Genomic DNA, 22,146 nt, shown 5'->3' on the forward strand with positions numbered 1-22,146 from the left:
CATATGCAAATAATAAACGAAAGAGGCTGTTCGGAAGAAAACTTCAAAATGCGTGACAGGTTTTTCATTATATACATGCTTCTTGTGTTTGTGGTTTAGCATTCTTTGAATGTCACTATGCGTTTGTAGTCCATCTGTAAATCAATCGGTATATGTAAACAAATTGAGGTTGCTTTCAGGTTCAGCCTCTCGGGCGTTTTTATATTTATTATATATATTTTTGAGTGTACACGTTTGCAGTTCGATATCATCTTTATCTCGCTTTATCAGTTTGTGATTATTTGAAAGAATGACAGATGTTAGCGTGGAAACTTAGAGAGGGACAAAAACTGGCAAATCAATTTTAAGTTGCCAAATAAAACAAAATGTTAATAGTTTCCTGTTGTGATTGTATCTCGTCGAGAGAATGATGGGCTGTTTTTTAAGTTATTATAGTGGCGACCATTAAGGCGATAAGATGAATATTTGATTTAGATATGTAGGAAGGAGTTATCGAAGAAGTAAGGTAAACCAGACTACTTGTTTACAGCAGCTGACAGTTTATAATTAGTTAAGATATATTGTAAAAGTAACCTGCTTTTGTCGCAGGCCGGTCATGTTTGTTGACGACAAAACATCAAAAGATAACTAGTTTATTTAGTGAATTAAATTAGCATATGGTTAGCCTTACATCACATCATTCCATTAGTCACCAAACTCAATCCAGTTACATGAGTGTCTTTTGCCCCTCATTCTTAACATTCTCAATTAACTGATAATTAGCACAATTAATAACAGCAACCACTTTAATCCCGATTACTAAATGAAACTTAGACTAGTTTATATTCATATCTATATGCAATGAAATTATGGATAGGTCACTACCTCCGTTAACTGTGACATTAACGAAACCATCCAATTATACTGCAGTCACAAGCTTACTCGGAGACCAGAGGGAAATTACACTGCACATGAACGCACCTGTCCTATAGGCACGGTGATGTGTAAATTTAGCCGTCAGTGTAACACAGATAAAGGAAAAGGGAAATTAAGACCATGAACTTAACAAACCACTTTGGTGATCTAGTTGTGACTTGGGCATGACATGAGAAGTATTTAGAGCATTGACATTTTCTCTCTATCCTATCCCCTAAGGGAATGTAGAGGTCTCCAAGGTCATTTATAATGTTGAAAGGCCAGTAAGAGTAAGGAAGGATCAAGTATCTGTAACATCGCTTTTGTTGATATTTTTCCTGTTTGTCGATTGCATGTAAACATATATATTTAACATTGTCTCTGCAGTCAGATTCAGTATATGAATCACAATTGCAGCTGGGTATTGTACTTATAACAGTTCGATATTCGGTGTACGGTATTTGTTATTCGCATTGTTCATGTTCATGACATCAATATGTTTATTGTTTCTTTTGATAAATTGATAACCAAACTTCATTCTACACAAATGATTTCATTAAACATGGTTTGATTTGCAGACTGTATCTCTGTATTACTTCCTTTACTTAAAGGCATGAAATAGAATCGAACATGAATATACATAAAACATGTATGTGATTTGATGCAATATATACAAACTAAGATATACATGGCGTATTGTTTGGAGAATGAGCCTTCCAAATCTATCGCTTGTTGTGATCACATATGTTGTTTTGACAGCCTTCCATGCAGTTTGCTTTCTACTAAAATATCGTTAATTCGGCAAATAGTTTAGAATTTCCATCAATTCTGACAATTTGAACGTTTAGACATATTTGTTGAACATTCAGTTCATTCTGCTAGAAACAGACAAACCCAGCACAAGCATGTATAGACTTCCCATCAGATGGAAACAATAATTGCATGTCAGGTATCTCTGGTTACATTGTTATAGTTCGTTGACGTGTTATAGAGATGCAATTAGCTTCAAACAGATGGCACATCACTTTTTTCGTTGAAACACTAGTAGTTCAGAGTTCTCAGTTAAAGCTTTAATAATAACATTGCTTTGCTAACATCTACCATCTAACAGAACTTAACTTCGCATGTTTCGATTTGCGAAAACTAAACAAATGTCAAATACAAACAGAGATTTGATTCGATGTAAGATACTGATCTTTATGGGTTTGATTCAATGTAACATACTGATCTTTATAGGTGTGATTCAATGTAACATACTGATCTTTATAGGTGTGATTCAATGTAACATACTGATCTTTATAGGTTTGATTCAATGTAACACACTGATCTTTATGGGTTTGATTCAATGTAACATACTGATCTTTATATGTTTGATTCAATGTAACATACTGATCTTTATGGGTTCGATTCAATGTAACATACTGATCTTTATGGGTTTGATTCAGTGTAACATACTGATCTTTATGGGTTTGATTCAATGTAACATACTGATCTTTATGGGTTTGATTCAATGTAACATACTGATCTGTATTGGTTTGATTCAATGTAACATACTGATCTTTATTGGTTTGATTCAATGTAAGATACTGATCTTTATAGGTGTGATTCAATGTAACATACTGATCTTTATGGGTTTGATTCAATGTAACATACTGATCTTTATAGGTTTGATTCAATGTAAGATACTGATCTTTATAGGTTTGATTCCATGTAACATACTGATCTTTATAGGTTTGATTCAATGTAAGATACTGATCTTTATAGGTTTGATTCCATGTAACATACTGATCTTTATTGGTTTGATTCAATGTAACATACTGATCTTTATAGGTGTGATTCAATGTAACATACTGATCTTCATAGGTTTGATTCAATGTAACATACTGATCTTTATAGGTTTGATTCAATGTAACATACTGATCTTTATAGGTTTGATTCAATGTAACATACTGATCTTTATAGGTTTGATTCAATGTAACATACTGATCTTTATGGGTGTGATTCAATGTAACATACTGATCTTTATAGGTTTGATTCAATGTAAGATACTGATCTTTATAGGTTCGATTCAATGTAACATACTGATCTTTATAGGTTTGATTCAATGTAACATACTGATCTTTATAGGTTTGATTCAATGTAACATACTGATCTTTATAGGTTTGATTCAATGTAACATACTGATCTTTATGGGTTTGATTCAATGTAACATACTGATCTTTATAGGTTTGATTCAATGTAACATACTGATCTTTATGGGTTTGATTCAATGTAACATACTGATCTTTATAGGTTTGATTCAATGTAACATACTGATCTTTATAGGTTTGATTCAATGTAACATACTGATCTTTATAGGTGTGATTCAATGTAACATACTGATCTTTATGGGTGTGATTCAATGTAACATACTGATCTTTATAGGTTTGATTCAATGTAACATACTGATCTTTATGGGTTTGATTCAATGTAACATACTGATCTTTATAGGTTTGATTCAATGTAACATACTGATCTTTATGGGTTTGATTCAATGTAACATACTGATCTTTATGGGTTTGATTCAATGTAACATACTGATCTTTATAGGTGTGATTCAATGTAACATACTGATCTTTATGGGTTTGATTCAATGTAACATACTGATCTTTATAGGTGTGATTCAATGTAACATACTGATCTTTATAGGTTTGATTCAATGTAACATACTGATCTTTATAGGTTTGATTCAATGTAAGATACTGATCTTTATTGGTTTGATTCAATGTAACATACTGATCTTTATAGGTTTGATTCAATGTAACATACTGATCTTTATGGGTTTGATTGAATGTAACATACTGATCTTCATAGGTTTGATTCAATGTAACATACTGATCTTTATGGGTTTGATTCAATGTAACATACTGATCTTTATAGGTTTGATTCAATGTAAGATACTGATCTTTATAGGTTCGATTCAATGTAACATACTGATCTTTATAGGTTTGATTCAATGTAACATACTGATCTTTATTGGTTTGATTCAATGTAACATACTGATCTTCATGGGTTTGATTCAATGTAACATACTGATCTTTATAGGTTTGATTGAATGTAACATACTGATCTTTATAGGTTTGATTCAATGTAACATACTGATCTTTATGGGTTTGATTCAATATAACATACTGATCTTTATGGGTTTGATTCAATGTAACATACTGATCTTTATGGGTTTGATTCAATGTAACATACTGATCTTTATAGGTGTGATTCAATGTAACATACTGATCTTTATATGTTTGATTCAATGTAACATACTGATCTTTATAGGTTTGATTCAATGTAAGATACTGATCTTTATTGGTTTGATTCAATGTAACATACTGATCTTTATAGGTTTGATTCAATGTAACATACTGATCTTTATGGGTTTGATTGAATGTAACATACTGATCTTCATAGGTTTGATTCAATGTAACATACTGATCTTTATGGGTTTGATTCAATGTAACATACTGATCTTTATAGGTTTGATTCAATGTAAGATACTGATCTTTATAGGTTCGATTCAATGTAACATACTGATCTTTATAGGTTTGATTCAATGTAACATACTGATCTTTATTGGTTTGATTCAATGTAACATACTGATCTTCATGGGTTTGATTCAATGTAACATACTGATCTTTATAGGTTTGATTGAATGTAACATACTGATCTTTATAGGTTTGATTCAATGTAACATACTGATCTTTATGGGTTTGATTCAATATAACATACTGATCTTTATGGGTTTGATTCAATGTAACATACTGATCTTTATAGGTTTGATTCAATGTAACATACTGATCTTTAAAATCCAGATATTCGTCTGAAAGGTCCTGTTTATGATTAGTTTTTAACCCAGATCAAATAGACCTTGTCCACTACTCCAGAATAGTTCTATCCTTTACATGTAGCACAGAACGATCACGTGCGATGCCATTAGCCAAATTGCATTTTGGCGGGAATCCTTGCTCAGCCTCAACAATAAATTACCGGTGCAAGTGTGAAGCTTAATCGTATAACAGGTTGTATTATGATGTGAACGTTGAAGACAGTTTTAGGTTAACTCCATGCATGTCGTGAAGAAAACTACAGATAAACAAAACATGTACGCAAGACAGTTTGATAAGATTATTCAATGATAACATCTAGGTGAAACAGGCAGAATACAACATAGTGAAGTTAATAACGCTTCCTTACATGGTGATCTAGTTGCACTAACATTTGTTGGAAAACATAGAACAGAATTATGAGCTATTATATCTTAATACAGGTGCGTATCCAGGGGGGGGCGTTGGGGGCGCGCGCCCCCCGGGTTAGAAAAAGAGGAGAGAAAAAAAAAAGAGAAGAAAAAAGGAAAAAAAGAGGGGAAAAAGAGGAGGAGGAGAGGAAGGAAGGGAAAAGAAAAAGAAGAAAGAGAGAAGAAGGAGAAAAGGAGGGAGTAAAAGAAAAACGCGAAGACACTGGGAAGAGAAAGAGGAACAGTGACATCATTACAGCGCTGAAGGGTAGCCAGTGACGGATCAATGATTTCGTAAAAGTGTGCCTCACCCTACCCCTTACACCGACAACTCCATTTTTTTGACGTTTCCATTTTCCTCTCTCACTAATGATCTATATATATACTATATATGGTCTATCATAACGCGTGTGTAGAATTGTGCTATGAAACCAACTGTGGCTGGTCTCGAACTCGACCGTGTCGTCGGGGAACATGACGCATTTTGGGATGGGGGCGACCGCCCCCCCCCCCCCATTCAGCATTTTTTTAAATGATATCGCTAAGTAATTTCAAAATAGAAAGTGCTTAGATGCAACTTACAAGGCCTGGGAAGTGTCATTTCCAGCGATCTGGGAGACATTTTCGGCCAAAATTTGCTTGTACGCTTCGCGCTAACAAATGGTCCTGGGTAGTGCCATTTCCAGCGATCTGGGAGGCATTTTCGGCCAAAATTTTCTTGTACGCTTCGCGCCAACCTATGGTGGCGCTACGCTTAGATAATTTGCCTACAGGCTTCGCCCCTCCCTTGGCAAATTCCTCGCTATGCGCCTGTTCGAATTTGTAACGCAAGCAGCAGATATCACATCATATCAGTGAGCATGAAAATGGCGTTCCAGGATGAAAATCCTCAAAACTGTCCGACTTGCCTGAAAAAATAACCAAAAATTTTCGCGCGCGAAGCGCGCGTTCAACGTGTCAATGTCAATATCATATAAGCAAGCATCGGATATTACATCGCATGCCATCATGTACCGTACGGTCCGTTCAAATTCCGCAGTATACCGCGGGATGCTAATGTAAACAACGACATGTCTCATGTAGATGTATAAAAAGCATGGAGGTCCAATTATGTCGAAAGTTTCTTTTACATTAGTAATGGCGAATTAGGGGCTGCACCCCCGCCGCGCAGTGGCGGAGCGTCCATACGGTCAGGGGGCGGATGCGCCCCCTGACGGACTCAAATGGACTGCTGGCGCCTTTTTCAGCTCTTTACCACTTTTTACTTATTCTAGATTATTGAATTTTTTATTGCGCTCTCATCTACTTATTGACATTTGTCACATTTTGCTGGTGTAATTTGGCGATGACACCCTATTCTTCGTTTATCTGCAAATTAGCCAGGCCCTGAAAGGGTCATTTCCGGCGATCTAGGGAGTATCTTTACTCAAAATTTGTCTGTGCGCTACGCGCCAACCAGTGGTGGCGCTCCGCTTAGATTGTGTCGAAAGCGCCCCTACAGACCATTCTCGCCCCTCCTGACCAATACCCCTAGCTCCGCCACTGCCGCCGCGCCTCCTACGCCTATGTGTGTAGTGTTCGGTTTCGGAAATATCTGCTATTTTTTCATTTCCTTCAACCAAGTTTTATAATAGCCGTTATAAGAGGTTTAATATTTCTACACCAATGAATTAACTGTGTCTGAATTTTCGAAAATTTCTGACCAACATTCTGCATCACACTTCCGTCTACTCGTGCAATTTTGACCGGTCTGTTAGGGGTTGAAGGTAGTTTTTCTATATTGGTTGTCCATAGATGAAATTTTGTACAACATTATGGGTATGTTTTCAAGTGAGTTTATTCACGAGAAATGTGAATTTTCAAATTCTGAACAAATTTGGGGCTTAAAACCTTGAAAAGTGGGGCTGACGGGTATTGTGGGCCGCGACGTAGAATCACCTACAAAAGCAAAGACCCACAGGACATGCGATCAGGTCGAACATGACGTGTGCCGGGTTGACAATCTTCAAAAAGGTTATGGATGGAAAAAAAAAACTATTAGGAAATACTTGGTTCTCAGGCCAAAAGTGTACATCTGGTTGGTCATTTCAAGCCCGAGAAGTGCCGTTTCCGGTGATCTGGGGGGGTATCAAAACCAGAAATTTTCTTGTACGCTGCGCGCCAACTGATGGTGGCGCTCCGCTTAGATAGTAATTCGCGCCCCCCGGGTTAGAAAATCCTGGATACGCGCCTGTAATATATATATATATATATATATATATATATATATATATATATTATGAGCTATTATATCTTAATATATATATATATATATATATATATTAAGATATAATAGTTCATAATTCTGTTCTATATATATATATGTTCAATGTCACTCTCAGGATGCCACCCTGTAAATCAGTAATATATACAATCCTCCTTTCTATACATTCGGCCATTTATAACAGTATGTATTATAGGAACACGAATATTAACCACTATACCCTGCTAACCTCGAACCCATTCTACATCCAACATGTTCGATTCTTTTCATAAACTATATCATTGTTTTACGGCACGGTATATAAGGTTTCCTTCAAAGGCATTTTATTTTCCTTCGGGTTTACTCCAGGAACAATAGTTATTCTTGATTCATAATCACCAGTCAAGCGTTATCGATAAATCTTGCTCTTCTGATAGAGGGCAGATTCTCTTAGTGTAGATGATTGGCAATCACAAGGAGATGAGATTTTATGCTCAGTGAAACGTATCTTTACTTGCCGGTTGACTGAGTGTGCCTGTACGAGGCTAGAGGCAAATCTAACTCCCAGTATTATAAGTATAACCATGTATCTATAAACAAATGATTAAACTTCATAATGTCAATAAAACACTTCAACCACTAGCTTCTATATAATTGGCTTGTCGCTAAACATACAAAGAATTTGACGTTTGGGACAACTTGTAGTCTCGAAAATAACTTCTTTGAATCTCGTCCGATGTTAACTCCGAACGAAAATAACAAATTTCCTAAGAATCAAATCAAGTAGTATATATGACGCATTCAGTCTTAAAAGCACGTTGCAGTTTCTATTAGATATATGTACATGTATATATATATATATATATATATATATATATATATAGGCCTATATATATATATATATAGGCCTATATATATATATATATATATATATATATTACTTTGATATTTTATATATTACTTTGATATATTCATAAACTATATACGGTTTCTTAATAAAGTCCGTTATATTTTTGTCTGTTTATTTTACATACATTAATTGTGGAATATATACAGTTTCTGTTATGACTACACATTTGTACAGTAGAATCATCGTTATTATACGTTATATATAATCCAAATGACCTTGCTAACAGTTAATTCTCGGTGATTCAAATTTGCCTTTTATGTCCGTTAGATGAGTTTTGCTGTCCATGACATACGTATTTAGCATAAATAACCTATGAACCGCAAGACCATACGCATGAAGATTATTTGCATATGTCCGCTCTGTTCTAGCGTAATGTTGCTGTCCTCCACAACACAAACTTACAGCAAGCACTGTCTTTGCTATATGCTTCGATTCTAGCTAACACAATCCCTTACTACTTTTCGATGATAGGTAACACCGTCTCCATTATGTTGCTGTTATAGGTAACGCCGTCCCTCCATCCCTTTGCCTCTGTTCGAGGTAACGCAATATTCACTATGCATCGACACAGTATTCAGTATGTTTCGAATATAAGTCAAACTGTCCCTACCTATGCCTCTATGCTAGGTAACACCGTCCCTCCGTATGCTTCGATTGAAGATATAATCGTTCCTCACTTTGTTTGCCATTCCAATGCTTTGTTTCTTTAGTTCAAGATAAGACACAGGCAAGTCATCCCTCTCAGTTTGGAAAATTCATTAGAGCAAAATTAAGGATGTTATTCACAGTTCTCCAGTCATGTAGCAACAATATTTACAAAATGTATCTCAAAGTTAGTGTGCGCATGCGTATAATGTTATTTTACGAGGTAGATACCTCATTGAGTCGTTGCTCTATGCTAGTATTGTTAGTATTAAACTCCTTGATGTCTTCAATGAGTTTCTTAAGTTCCATTCTTCTTATCTCTGTCTGTTTGACAGCTTTCCACAAACTCCAACCTTTACTCTGCGGTTTAACCGTATTCTCGGTTCGTTCGATGTACGGTGTGGCCGGTCGAAAGACAATCACTGGCGCGTGGTCGTCGTTAAACTCCGATGTGCTTGCGGACAGCGAAATATGTGGGGAAGTCGTATGGGGTGTGTTTAAAGGAACTGGTGGCAAATTAATGGACACTTTCGGCAGAGGTTTCTCTGCAGGGTCTGGGAATTTAAACTCTTGGGGTGAGGTTGGAGACCCAGAAGCACCGGATATCGAATATGGGGATATTGAACGAGGCGATATTGATGTAGGCGAATTTCCTTTTGCCGCTTCTATGTCCAAAGCACTGAGCTTCGAAAAGAATACCTCCTTGTCTGATTTGTTAGCTTGTTCATGCATAAACATTTGCTTTCCCGCCATACTTATATCTTTGACTGTAGTCTGCTCCAGACTGTGACGTTTGGTTAACTTGCTGGGTTTGCCACTTTTGGTTTCGTATCTCTTGCGTCTCGGAATGTTACTCAACTTTGGTAGCCTTGAAAATGTCTCTTTTTTGCTTTTCGGCTTTTCGGCTGGTACTTCATCTTTGATAGATGTTTCCCTCAGAGTATCAACTTGATTTCTTTGAGACTCCTTCCGTCTTGAAATCTTTTTAGGTTTTTCTTCCGTCTTTAAAGTGCAAAATTCCTTCCTATCTTTCTTTTCAAAGGAAACATCATACATTGGCGGTTCTTCCCGACACGTTTGGCATGGAATGACGCAATGACAGCCGGATTTTTGACATTTAGTCATTTTAATCAAGACGTCATCGTCGTCAATAGCAGAGGATACCACGTGGTTCATGTTTGGGTCCACCATATCTGATATGTCTGATACGTCAATACTCTGATGGTAAAACGAAGTTGTGTCTTTGCAAAGCCGTTTCCCTCGCAATCCTGTACTCTTCTTCAGATCATCCACCGAAGCTACAGACGACGTCGTATGAGTTTTGACATCTGACCTTCGAGAGATTAGTATACCTTTCACGTCGTCTAAAAGGGACGGGGAAGTGAAGGCCCGAGGGCGTCCTTGGAGAGGTCTATTTGTCAGGTATTTCTGTCGATCCATTCGTGTTAAGGAATGCTCGAGTAATTTTTTCTCGTCGTGAATAAGCTTCTCTCTCATCTGATAAATCTTGCCCAAGTACTTGGCTTGATGGTCATGCATGTTCCTGCTATCTTCAAACCACTTAGGCAGTGAGGCTTTATCAACAGTTCTCTTTTGACTCTTCGGTTGGAATAATCTCTTCCTCTCGCTGGTTGTTTTTCCATCTACCTCATTAGATGTCATCTTCAAATATTTCTATAGAGAAGAGAAAAACATAATTATGAAAAGAAAGGGACAAAAACAAGCCGTATTCACATCATAGATTAATTTCAATCAATATTCCTGCAGGCGACATGTTATTGTCGATTTCTCATATCAGTGATTATTAGCGAAGCGTATCAACAGATCCGGAGAGAGAAGTCACAAACGCGGATCGTTCTGAAACTAACTCTGCTTACTCAACGAGAGATCGACTGCGGTGCGTCACATTCAAAGAACGCGAACTTGCAATTGAGAAAAAAATAAACGAAACCTTTACGCAATCAACAGGGCCTAAACTATTGGCTTTAACCAAGTGATTTTCTGTAAAGAGCGCACGTTATGACTTGAATTTTCGTACCTGCTATAAATAATTAAGAAATAAGGGAAGGATAGATCAGAAAGAAATTAAATGTAACAATATTAGAATTGCCTTCATGGTAGTCTTTACTCAATATTTGCTAAAATGATTTTCTTAGACATAAGTATCTCTTCATTTTGTCAATTATGAGACTATTTTGACACACCATTAATAGACTTTTTAATGGAATGTCCATATAAAGTATTCGAAATACATTTTTAATTTTTAATAAATTTTTTAAAAGTATGATTTCTCTTCAACGAAAGCATGCAGTAACGAAACAGAGATCTCCCGTTATTCTCAAAGTTTCAACACTTTGTTACGAGGGCCCATTGTGGCCTGACGCTAGTCACTGCTAGTGAGGAACCTACTGTTACAATATAGAAAGTATTTGAAATTGCCTACGTGATAAATCAATATTTGAGAAATTAGGTCGGGTTACCGTGTCAGAATGTTATAATACACGATTGTTCTGGTATATTCCTTATGATGACACGCTGGTCTCGGGTTAACGTCGGTTTACGTGAAATCGCGTGTAAGCTGTGCATGCATCTTCGTGGATTCTCTGGAATGTTCGCGAGATATGCAAAGGACTTCCGCGAATAGAGAAACTGGGTCGAGTTGTTACTCAGGTGTATCGAGAAAGATCTAGATGATTCTTGACATGGCGAATCGTATAAAAACCCGCCCAGATCGGAGAGTTTCTCAGTTTCTGAACGAATACAAGCGACGACACATATTATAACATTCTACTATATATCGTCAGTGCTCAACTGCCAGTAGTTTCTGAGGGATTGAGATATCGATACCAAGATTGATTCTACACTTCCATTCAGAAGTTTGAAGAGGACTTTGCTGTGAAAGTACAGTTTTCCAGTCTTTATTTCGGAGAAGGTGAAGAATTTCTGTCTCCGTTGAGGAAGTTCGTTACGCCAGGAGTTGGTGGCTAAAAAGCTGATTTTGGACTGACTCTGGTAATATTTAGTCGGCGAGAAGTTCGACTTGTGCTTCACTCTATTGTGGCTGGAAGTCCGTCTTCTATTTTGGAGCATCGCCGGAAAGAAGGTGACTGCTGTTTCTGGGATCGCGAGAAACTTCGTCGAGGACCAGTGAATTTCGCGGTACAACGGACCGAGAATCGTCGTCATCAAGGTCGTGGCCGCTGAGGGATATCGCCGTTGGAAGAGACCAGCGTGTTTTAAAGTGTATCCTATCTTGTTAAGTTTGTGAGTAATTTTCTATATATTTGTAATTACCACTTGTTGTTGTTGGTTCAAACTCCATTGTCCAATATAGTTTACGTTCTCGTTCAGATTCTCTAGACTCGTCAATTTGTCTGTGTTCCTTACGGAAACGAACCCAGGCTTGTGTCTCGTTAAAATTAGTTATCGAGACCTCTCGCATTCCAACGTAACAACTTGTTAATTGAGAATTAACCACTCCCAGCAAACACACACTCCCAACGATTGGTGAGCATCACAGTAATATACGAATTCACCAATAAATTGGGAGTGAATGTGTCCCATAAAATCATGTCTGAAATATGACGTGTTTAATAACTGATATCGTATTCATATGTCTCCTGTCCCATCTGTTCCAAAATAAACTAAACCATTATTCCCAAACTGTCCAAATTATCCAAGTCATATACGCAGTACGCAATGAGATGTAACATTAATATGCATACTTAGGCTATTAGTATATTAATATACATTAATAGGCTGAGGCTATTAACAAATTCATATACATTAAAAGGCTGAGGCTATTAATACATATATTGCTATTAATAAATTATTATGCTTACATGGGCTATTAATGAATTAATATGCATACTTGGGCTTTTTAATAATTAATATGCATAATTAGGTAGTTGATAAATTAATATGGATGTTATCAGTCACGCCGGATGCAACTATTCAGTACAAGTTTTCAATCGCGGAACAAGTTAACGGAAGTAAAAGACGATACACTAATGTTGTCGCCTACTGATAAATAATGACGGCTTATCATTACCCAATGACATATTTAGCCTTTTTTGGTTGCTATGCACGTTTTTGTCTTTACTACTTCTATGCTGCACGATCAGGTTCAGTCATATGGAGCTGTAAATGTCAATGTTTCTATAAATTAATGAATTCCGTCTGCATTGAATCACTTTTCTTTCACTTCTCTCTCTCTCCACCTCTCTCTTTCGTTTTCGTATTATTTCTGCAATTCGTGTCCCATACACAAACTAAACGAAATTCTTAAAAACATCTTTTTTGATTTTGGATCAGTACTCAATTGAACCAAATGAGTTGCTAAGGCAAAATCGCCGTAAAACCACAGGTGATATATTTTTTTATATATTTTTTTGGAAAATGACTGAGGGCAATGTGATCGAAAGATACGCATTTACGCAGGCGTTCACGCTTCCGGGATTCATTTCATTCCTTGGAGAATTGAGTAAATTAAAACACTTTTAAGACATTTTTATTCGTTGGAATTCACATAACCACTTTCATTTGGCTGCTTGGAGAATTAAATTGGTTTTGTTGAGGCAAACAATTTTGACTTAAATAAGAATCCAGACACAAGGGAGAGAGTGTATGTGTATGCGTGTGTGTGTGGGTATGTGCGTCTCTGTCTGTATACAGTAATTAAATAAAGAACTGGATAAATATTGTATACGTCACTGCTTTATCGTACGAATAAAAGCTTGAAGTTATCAAATATTTATGTTTTTCTCCATTATAATAGAGCATGTTACCAAAATGACACGAGTCATAAATAGAGCTCTCATATGCAATATAATTAAGAATTTCACTTTCTGCAGTACTTGAAATTATAATTAACACAGTTGAGGTTTCAAATTGTTCATCTTACGCATATACAAGAATTTATAAATTTGTTGCAAATTTGGCGCCAGTATTGACAAACGTATAAAAAGAATTTTACTTTACGGAGTTTACGCAGACAAACGTTAGCCTGAATTAATTTTATGCAGAGTGGGTGAACGGATGCCTAGCGCATGTAACCTTACAACTCCAGACAGTATAGCTTCAATAACATTAATCTAATTTCACAACAAATGTTGTCGGATAAGCTCCTCTAACAGTAAGAGTGTGATAAGGGTGCGGTTGTGCTTCAGCAACGAACCTCATATTAACAAAACCAATGCACAACTATATACAGAAGTGACTAAACACCGAAACAAATATTCTTTGCAATATGATATACGATAAATACTGATTTGAATACCTTGTCACGTTTAATAAAATGTGAAATTCCATATTTTAATTGTCGCAAAAAGCAAAAACACGGAGAAAGAAACCCTACTTACTTTTGATATAACATCCTCCCCACGATGAATTATATAAAACACTAAAGCGCCCATCCATTATAGGAAGTCACCCCAGTTTACAGAAGATTATAAGTAATTATCAAAAGTCATTTCCATCGTAAAATTGCCAAATTTAAGCTCTTCAGTTAAGCTCGCTGCAGGTCAAACTATCTCTTTCTTTCTCTGTGACTCTATCTCCACCTATCTCTCTTTTTCTCTCACTTGCTGCCTTGGGTACGCATCTCCAGCGACTATTTCTTTTGTTTTGTTGCTTTCCAAGGTTTGATTAGATAATTGCCTCAACTCTTTCCTAACAGCACACCAAGTTAAATTTACAAAGGCTTATTACATTGTCTGAGCGAGCTAACAGAAAAATGCCAGTGCTCAAGAAGTGGCTAGAATCAATTGACGTGGTGTTGAGGTTTTGCAAATGTGCCCTATTGTTATAAAGTGTTAGGAGAACAGGTAAATATTTAGATTCTACCACTGTGTAATTACAACATGTCCTATATAGGATAGTATCGTGTGACTGCGAACATAAGCCACCGAATCCATTAATGTATCTCGGAATAAATAATTCGGTGTAATCCATCCTCCCTGAGGGCATGGTTTTATGTGACCATGACAACTAACGCCAGACACTTCAAGTTTTATTTAACTATTTCGGAGTTTCATACCGGTAGTGTCTCAAAGATGGCATATTGTGGAAGAACGGAAAAGTTCTGAAGACCCAACCATGCGCGAGGGACTTGGATTAAACAGTATACGTAATTTTGTGAATTAACTAAATTAATTACGACATGAACAACACCTTGGCGAGGGAACAGGGGGAGGAGCGGCGAACAGTGGAGGGGGAATTTTATAGCCAAAATTATTTGAGTAATCTGATGAGATAACATTAAAAATATAATGAATAACATTTCGAGAAATGGGAAGGTTGCTACGCAATTGTAAATTAATTAGCTTTATATTTTTTTTTTGTGTGTGAAAAAAATAATGTAAATAATTTGTATATAATTAAGAGTCAATTTGAAAATATCAGTAATCTAATGTGAAATATTATGACCTTTCCATTTTCAACTTATCGTGCAGTTTTACTTTTTTTTATATTTTATTGATGGACTGATTTATTTTATTATCTTTTCTTTACTTTATTATTAGTTTGATTATTACTGTGGAGTCAAAAGGAGTCGGAAGGCGCATTACTATTTCCTATGTATATACTATACGCACTGACATTCACACTGTGCGATTTGTTCTAAGATACGTATGATTTATATCACACTGCCAAATAATTTAGTCTATATACGTGACAACCTACATTTCACTCTTGACAAGGGAAGCTTGAGGAGCATAAAATCAATTCAAGCATTCTTATAATTATCTTGACTCCTTTACGAACGCTTTGACATTTTAACTGAATATAATGAACATGTGATATTCAATTATAACACCTTGATTGATCGCTGACATTTACTGATTCACTTCGCTTTTTCTTTTTCTTTCTTGGTGAATTACAATTCTATAAAGTAACTCGATGTGTCAGGTTTGCGCTGTCTAAGTATGAATTAATTCACTACTTTAGTTGGTGTATTTTTTGCCTTATTATTGTGATTTTTTTCAACTATCGGGATTTGTGAGCATAGAATGGTAAAAGACCCGGAGTTTATTGTACCCATCATAGGATGGTATATATGTGATTGTTCTCTAAGTGTTCTTTATCGTGTTGTCAGATTCAGGCCCTACAACTCGGCTATAGACTGTACCAAGATAGTGCTAGATTGTAGGTCGATATTATTGTTTAATTAATCGGACCGATAACCATCAATTCCCGTTTACCGCCTTCTGTTTTATCCACCTCCGGGAATATCCACTAAAATATTCCCGGACTTTATGGGACAGGGCAATGAACCGCATTTTGGCAGCATAATAACATTTGTCTGTATTGTAATTGGATGTATCCGATCAAACTTAACTCTTTGTTTGTTGCACCACTGATGAAACTGTGGTTTCATTATTACCATTTTATTGACTTAAATCTATAAAACACGTGTCCCCCAAATGTATTCAACAATAGTACAATAGCATCTAACTGAAAATCATTTCTAATTTCTATGACGCTTCGAACGTTCACTGCAATATCCATGATCCTAAATCAAAACTTAAGGCTAACTGCTATACTATTTTTAAGTTGTTTATATTTTATTTTGTTTAATTTAAATTACTATACACTTCTAGATACAATCATACCCATCACGTGATCCCTAATACCCTCTGTACCTCTTTAACTTCCTTAACCCTCAAACCATCTGACAATGTCTTACCTTCAATTGAGACACTCTGGTGAAATACGTGACTATTGTCGAAAATTTGGAAACGTTTCTTAAAAGGATTTTCAAAAGCTTTTTATCTTTAATTTCCTGCTGCCGTGACAAATTAACTTCTATGTTTTCCTTTAATTCTTGCAATACGTTATCAACGTTCCTTCACTAGAGACCGTATACAGAGATACATTAAACCGAATCTGCACTCTCTTGTTTGAAGTTCTCTATGGAGGTATATGTGTTGTGTGAGTGTTGTTCAATCATAGCCAGTAATAAGGCAAATGGTCTCACGAACGATGCCGCTTTGAAAGCGCTATATATTTTCAATATAGAATAAAGCCATCATATTTATTAAGCAGATTTAAATTACAAAGAAAAATGTACTTTTCCTCCAAGATTTAACGCCAGGCTCGACAATCATCCAATCGAGTAATCACAATTAGTCTAGTTAATAAAAGCATGTACCAGCAAGCAAATTGAGCAAATTCATTTTTACGGAATGATTAGCAAGCATTAGTATAGGATTTCCATGGATACAACGAAATGCGAGTGGCTATAACTGTGAAATTTGCCGCGTTTCTTAAAGAGGTAGTTAATTCTGTACAATACAGATTATGTATATCGTTGGGTATATTACCGGGTAGACAAGAACTAATCGTCACTGCTTATTATACAGTCGAGTTTGGCATCCGTCTGGATATTCGCTTCATTACTTGCTATTTAAATCTTGAGGTTTTAGTGGCCTCCTCCTTACATATAGGAATAGAATATAATCACCTGCACGGTATAAGATGTAGCAGTGTAAATTGCATACCACGCCCACAAACTATAGAGGCGTATGTTTAAACAATATGTGACCAGATGTGATCAGTTATCATTAATGTGACCAGATGTGTAGCTTCGGCTATGTTATAAAGGTGATGCGATGTGACTAGATATGATAACATACTCTTACTTATACATGACCATGTTTGAATAAAATTTACTCAAAAACTTGAACAGTAACAGTAGCGCCAGTTTTCTCACTACCATTTACTTAAAGTACAAATTATCACTCACACAAATTGTGCATTCTTAACAGTTGACGGCAATAAGGTGGTACATTCTCAACTGTTTCAATTTAAGCAGCACAGTAGGCTATAAATAGACCAGGCCTAACCATATAGAAGAAGTGAATCCGAACAAGATTAGATGAGCTTTGTTGATATTCTTGTCCGTAAATATTTAGGGCGAAGGGGGAGGGGGGGGGGTATAATGACAACAAGCACAGCGTTCGAAGAATCGAACTGTTCATAAAATAAACTGTCTATGCCCGTACTCGTCTTATTAGAACACAAGCCACTTCCGTTACAATTGTCGTAAACATAAATTTATGTTGTTGTTAGTATCAACCGATTCGCACACCCCTCTTCGATACACTATACCTTTTTCCAACCTTCTCTGCATGTTAACCCTTCAAATGTCATAGGGCTAACACCTCTTGATTAAGTTGTCAGTGCTTCCTATACGACATCCAATTATTAATATCGTCTTGCGCATGCGCAACTAATCTGTATCGCTGCTTTTAGCCCTCAGTTGTGTTGATTCAGTTACAGGAATGATAGCGATCAATTTTTGGTCCAATAGATTATATTCTTGCGCATGCGCGACTGTCTTCCGTGCTAAGAGAGGTCCGTGATCTTGTTTTTGTTCAATGTTTTCTCTCCAATTTCAGATGATTATGTTTGCTTTGTTTCTACGGGTCAGTAGAGTTATACGCACCGTGGATACATATATATGTGTTCTACTGGTCAGTAGAGTTATAAGCACCATGGATACATCTATACGTGTTCTACTGGTCAGTAGAGTTATACACACCATGGATACATCTATATTAGTTCTACTGGTCAGTAGATTTATACGCATCATGGGTACAATGATCTATATGTTTTCTACTGGTCAGTAGAGTAATACACACCATGGATACATCTATATGTGTTCTACTGGTCAGTATAGTTTTACGCACCATGGATACATATATGTGTTCTACTGGTCAGTAGAGTTATACGCACCATGGATACATCTATATGTGTTCTATTGGTCAGTAGAGTTATACGCATCATGGATACATCTATATGTGTTCTACTGGTCAGTAGAGTTATAGGCACCATGGATACATACATGTGTTCTACTGGTCAGTATAGTTATACGCACCATGGATACATCTATATGTGTTCTACTGGTCAGTATAGTTTTACGCACCATGGATACATCTATATGTGTTCTACTGGTCAGTAGATTTATACGCACCATGGATATATCTATATGTGTTCTACTGGTCAGTATAGTTTTACGCACCATGGATACATATATGTGTTCTACTGGTCAGTAGAGTTATACGCACCATGGATACATCTATATGTGTTCTATTGGTCAGTAGAGTTATACGCATCATGGATACATCTATATGTGTTCTACTGGTCAGTAGAGTTATAGGCACCATGGATACATACATGTGTTCTACTGGTCAGTATAGTTATACGCACCATGGATACATCTATATGTGTTCTACTGGTCAGTATAGTTTTACGCACCATGGATACATCTATATGTGTTCTACTGGTCAGTAGATTTATACGCACCATGGATATATCTATATGTGTTCTACTGGTCAGTATAGTTATACGCACCGTGGATACATATATATGTGTTCTACTGGTCAGTATAGTTATACGCATCATGGATACATCTATATGTGTTCTACTGGTCAGTAGAGTTATACGCACCGTGGATATATCTATATGTGTTCTACTGGTCAGTAGAGTTATACGCACCGTGGATATATCTATATGTGTTCTACTGGTCAGTAGAGTTATACTCACCATGGATACATCTATATGTGTTCTACTGGTCAGTAGAGTTATACGCACCATGGATACATCTATATGTGTTCTACTGGTCAGTAGAGTTATACGCACCATGGATACATCTATATGTGTTCTACTGGTCAGTATAGTTATACGCACCATGGATACATCTATATGTGTTCTACTGGTCAGTAGAGTTATACACACCATGGATACATCTATATGTGTTCTACTGGTCAGTAGAGTTATACGCACCATGGATACATCTATATGTGTTCTACTGGTCAGTAGAGTTATACGCACCATGGATACATCTATATGTGTTCTACTGGTCAGTAGAGTTATACGCACCATGGATACATCTATATGTGTTCTACTGGTCAGTAGAGTTATACTCACCGTGGATACATTTATATGTGTTCTACTGGTCAGTATAGTTATACGCACCGCGGATACATTTATATGTGTTCTAGTGGTCAGTAGAGTTATACGCACCGTGGATACATTTATATGTGTTCTATTGGTCAGTAGAGTTATACGCACCGTGCATACATCTATATGTGTTCTACTGGTCAGTAGAGTTATACGCATCATGGATACAACTATATGTGTTTACAAGCCAACATAGTAATCTACCCTGGAGGTCATCCATGCCAATTAAATTTGTTTTCAACGGAGATTTTGACAAGATTAATAGAACAGTTGGTCTGAAGGTCAATTAATAATCCCCACCTCCCCCATTTAAACTTAATTCGCTCTATATATTCTGGCTTAGATTTAAGACTTGCATAAGGTTTGTGAAATGTACAAATCGAATGGAATTTCATTTCATTTTCTGGATTCACGGGACTTACACAAATCGTAATAAAGAAATATCAGTATCAGTTTATGATGGCTTCCAATAGTGCTATGATTTTTTTTTTTACTTTGAAAAAAAAAAATCTTGTTACAAAGCAAAACAGATCTTTATCGTTCATATCATTCTTTTCAAGGTATCGACCTGTTTTTTATTTCCATTATATGATTACTGTTAATACGAAGGACGTCGAGGATAATAATACAATCGAATAAAAAGCAGCAGATTGTCTCGATTATGATTATGGTGAAATTAATAATCTATTTCAATCATTTCTGTTTGAGCAGTTGCAACCTTATTTTGAAGCAAAACATTGTTAGCATTTGTCCAATGATTCTTAACATAGGTTTAATAGTATGATTACACAACAAGCTTACAAAACACATTCCTTGTTAATTTTGAAATCCTAGAATAGACTCAGTGAGTATGAATTACAACCGCCCCCCCCCATGAAGCCACCTCCCCCCCCCCCCCAATCACGGCCAAAATGCCCTGTGTCCACTAATTAATACATAGAGTGTTACTTCAGCACTGTATACTAATCCATGCTTCAATCTCCATGCATAGGCCTTATAATAATGAAACGCTGTTACCTAAAAGATGATTTTTTATCTCTTGGTTTGAACGCTAGAATTTCTGGCGACGCCATTGGACATAAGACTGACCACTGAGGCGTGATATTACATTATATCTCAACCGATGTTTGCAATATGATTCGCTTCAAATACAGTATAGCTGGGGAAAAAAATAAGTATAAAATATTGCCTTACCTGGCTTTCTTGATTTATGTCTTCAAATATGAGGAATAAAATGATTAAAATTTCATCTCCTTGCTCTAATTTTGCTTCAGTTCTACGAGAATAATGGAAAAAATATCAGAATGGTTTAATAACGGCGCGAATCTTAACTCCCTTCTGCAGATGTACCTTCGGGTGACATCCAAAGTAGAAGCTATCTAATCCGATGGATGGCTCTTACTTGCGTCTTCCTCTCACACATCCCATCTCTCATCAACTGAAGATCACTCACTAATGAGAAGGCAACTTGTGCGGCTACAGTCAGTGAAGTAGGATGATTGTATAATATCTACCGCCCTCTTATTTACCACCATCAACGCAATGTGCGGACATGGGTTTTGCTGTGCAACAATGTGCGCTATGATATTGTCATATTTGTAGCAGTGATAGGATACACAGTATCTTGAACGTTCGATATGTCTCGCTTGACAACTGGATAAGATTCCATAACAAGTAAAACAGGCCCGCCCATTCTTTGTTTCATATCATTGGAATTAACTTCCAAAATGAATTTGACCCTGGATTTAAGTTTGATATTATCGTTAATGAAAAACCTCAAAATGTCAAAGCCAAATAATTATAAGGGCAAGTCTTTTAAGACAAAGTTCGTATTTTGTAGGACCTACTCGTGCTTGATACAGCTGGAAAATCTACTTTGATACCAGTGCAATTTTAAGCACACGCGAGCGCGCTTGGAGCCTTAAGCTACAAAAGTGCACATACATAAGGGTGATAACCTCATAAGAGATGAGAATGTTAACTTAACTTATACCTATCGGAGATTTAACCATTGTTGCAAGTAATTTCTTCAGAAGATAACAGCTTAAAATGACAGTGGTGAGACATGTTGTATGCTACAAGCATTAACCCTGCCATCATATATTTCAAGTCTTAGTTATATATCATCTCAAGTAAGTATCTATACTTTATATGTAATGTATCTTGAATACAGATGACGTCAATGGCGCAACTAAGATCAAAACCATCTTGAATCTAAACACT

The 22,146-nt window shown here is 36.3% G+C and overlaps 1 protein-coding gene and 1 long non-coding RNA gene across 2 annotated transcripts in view; one reads left to right on the forward strand and one right to left on the reverse strand.

Moving 5' to 3' along the window:
* The window catches only part of LOC139964527 (uncharacterized), a 32,392-nt gene extending 22,257 nt beyond the window's left edge, over positions 1-10,135 (forward strand). Inside the window, exon 3 of the long non-coding RNA XR_011792002.1 lies at positions 10,004-10,135. This is a non-coding gene — a long non-coding RNA (uncharacterized lncRNA). The remainder of the gene's footprint in view (positions 1-10,003) is intronic.
* On the reverse strand, positions 8,355-14,612 carry LOC139964524 (uncharacterized). The gene is made up of 2 exons (XM_071966144.1): positions 14,322-14,612; positions 8,355-10,635 (listed from the first exon to the last, which is right to left on the reverse strand). The coding sequence occupies exons 1-2, from the start codon at positions 14,373-14,375 to the stop codon at positions 9,178-9,180; spliced, it is 1,512 nt and encodes a 503-aa protein (XP_071822245.1). The 5' UTR covers positions 14,376-14,612; the 3' UTR covers positions 8,355-9,177.
* Positions 14,613-22,146: the final 7,534 nt, after the last annotated feature.

This window comes from Apostichopus japonicus, chromosome 23 (genome assembly GCF_037975245.1).
Source record: "Apostichopus japonicus isolate 1M-3 chromosome 23, ASM3797524v1, whole genome shotgun sequence".
Taxonomy (NCBI): domain Eukaryota; kingdom Metazoa; phylum Echinodermata; class Holothuroidea; order Aspidochirotida; family Stichopodidae; genus Apostichopus; species Apostichopus japonicus.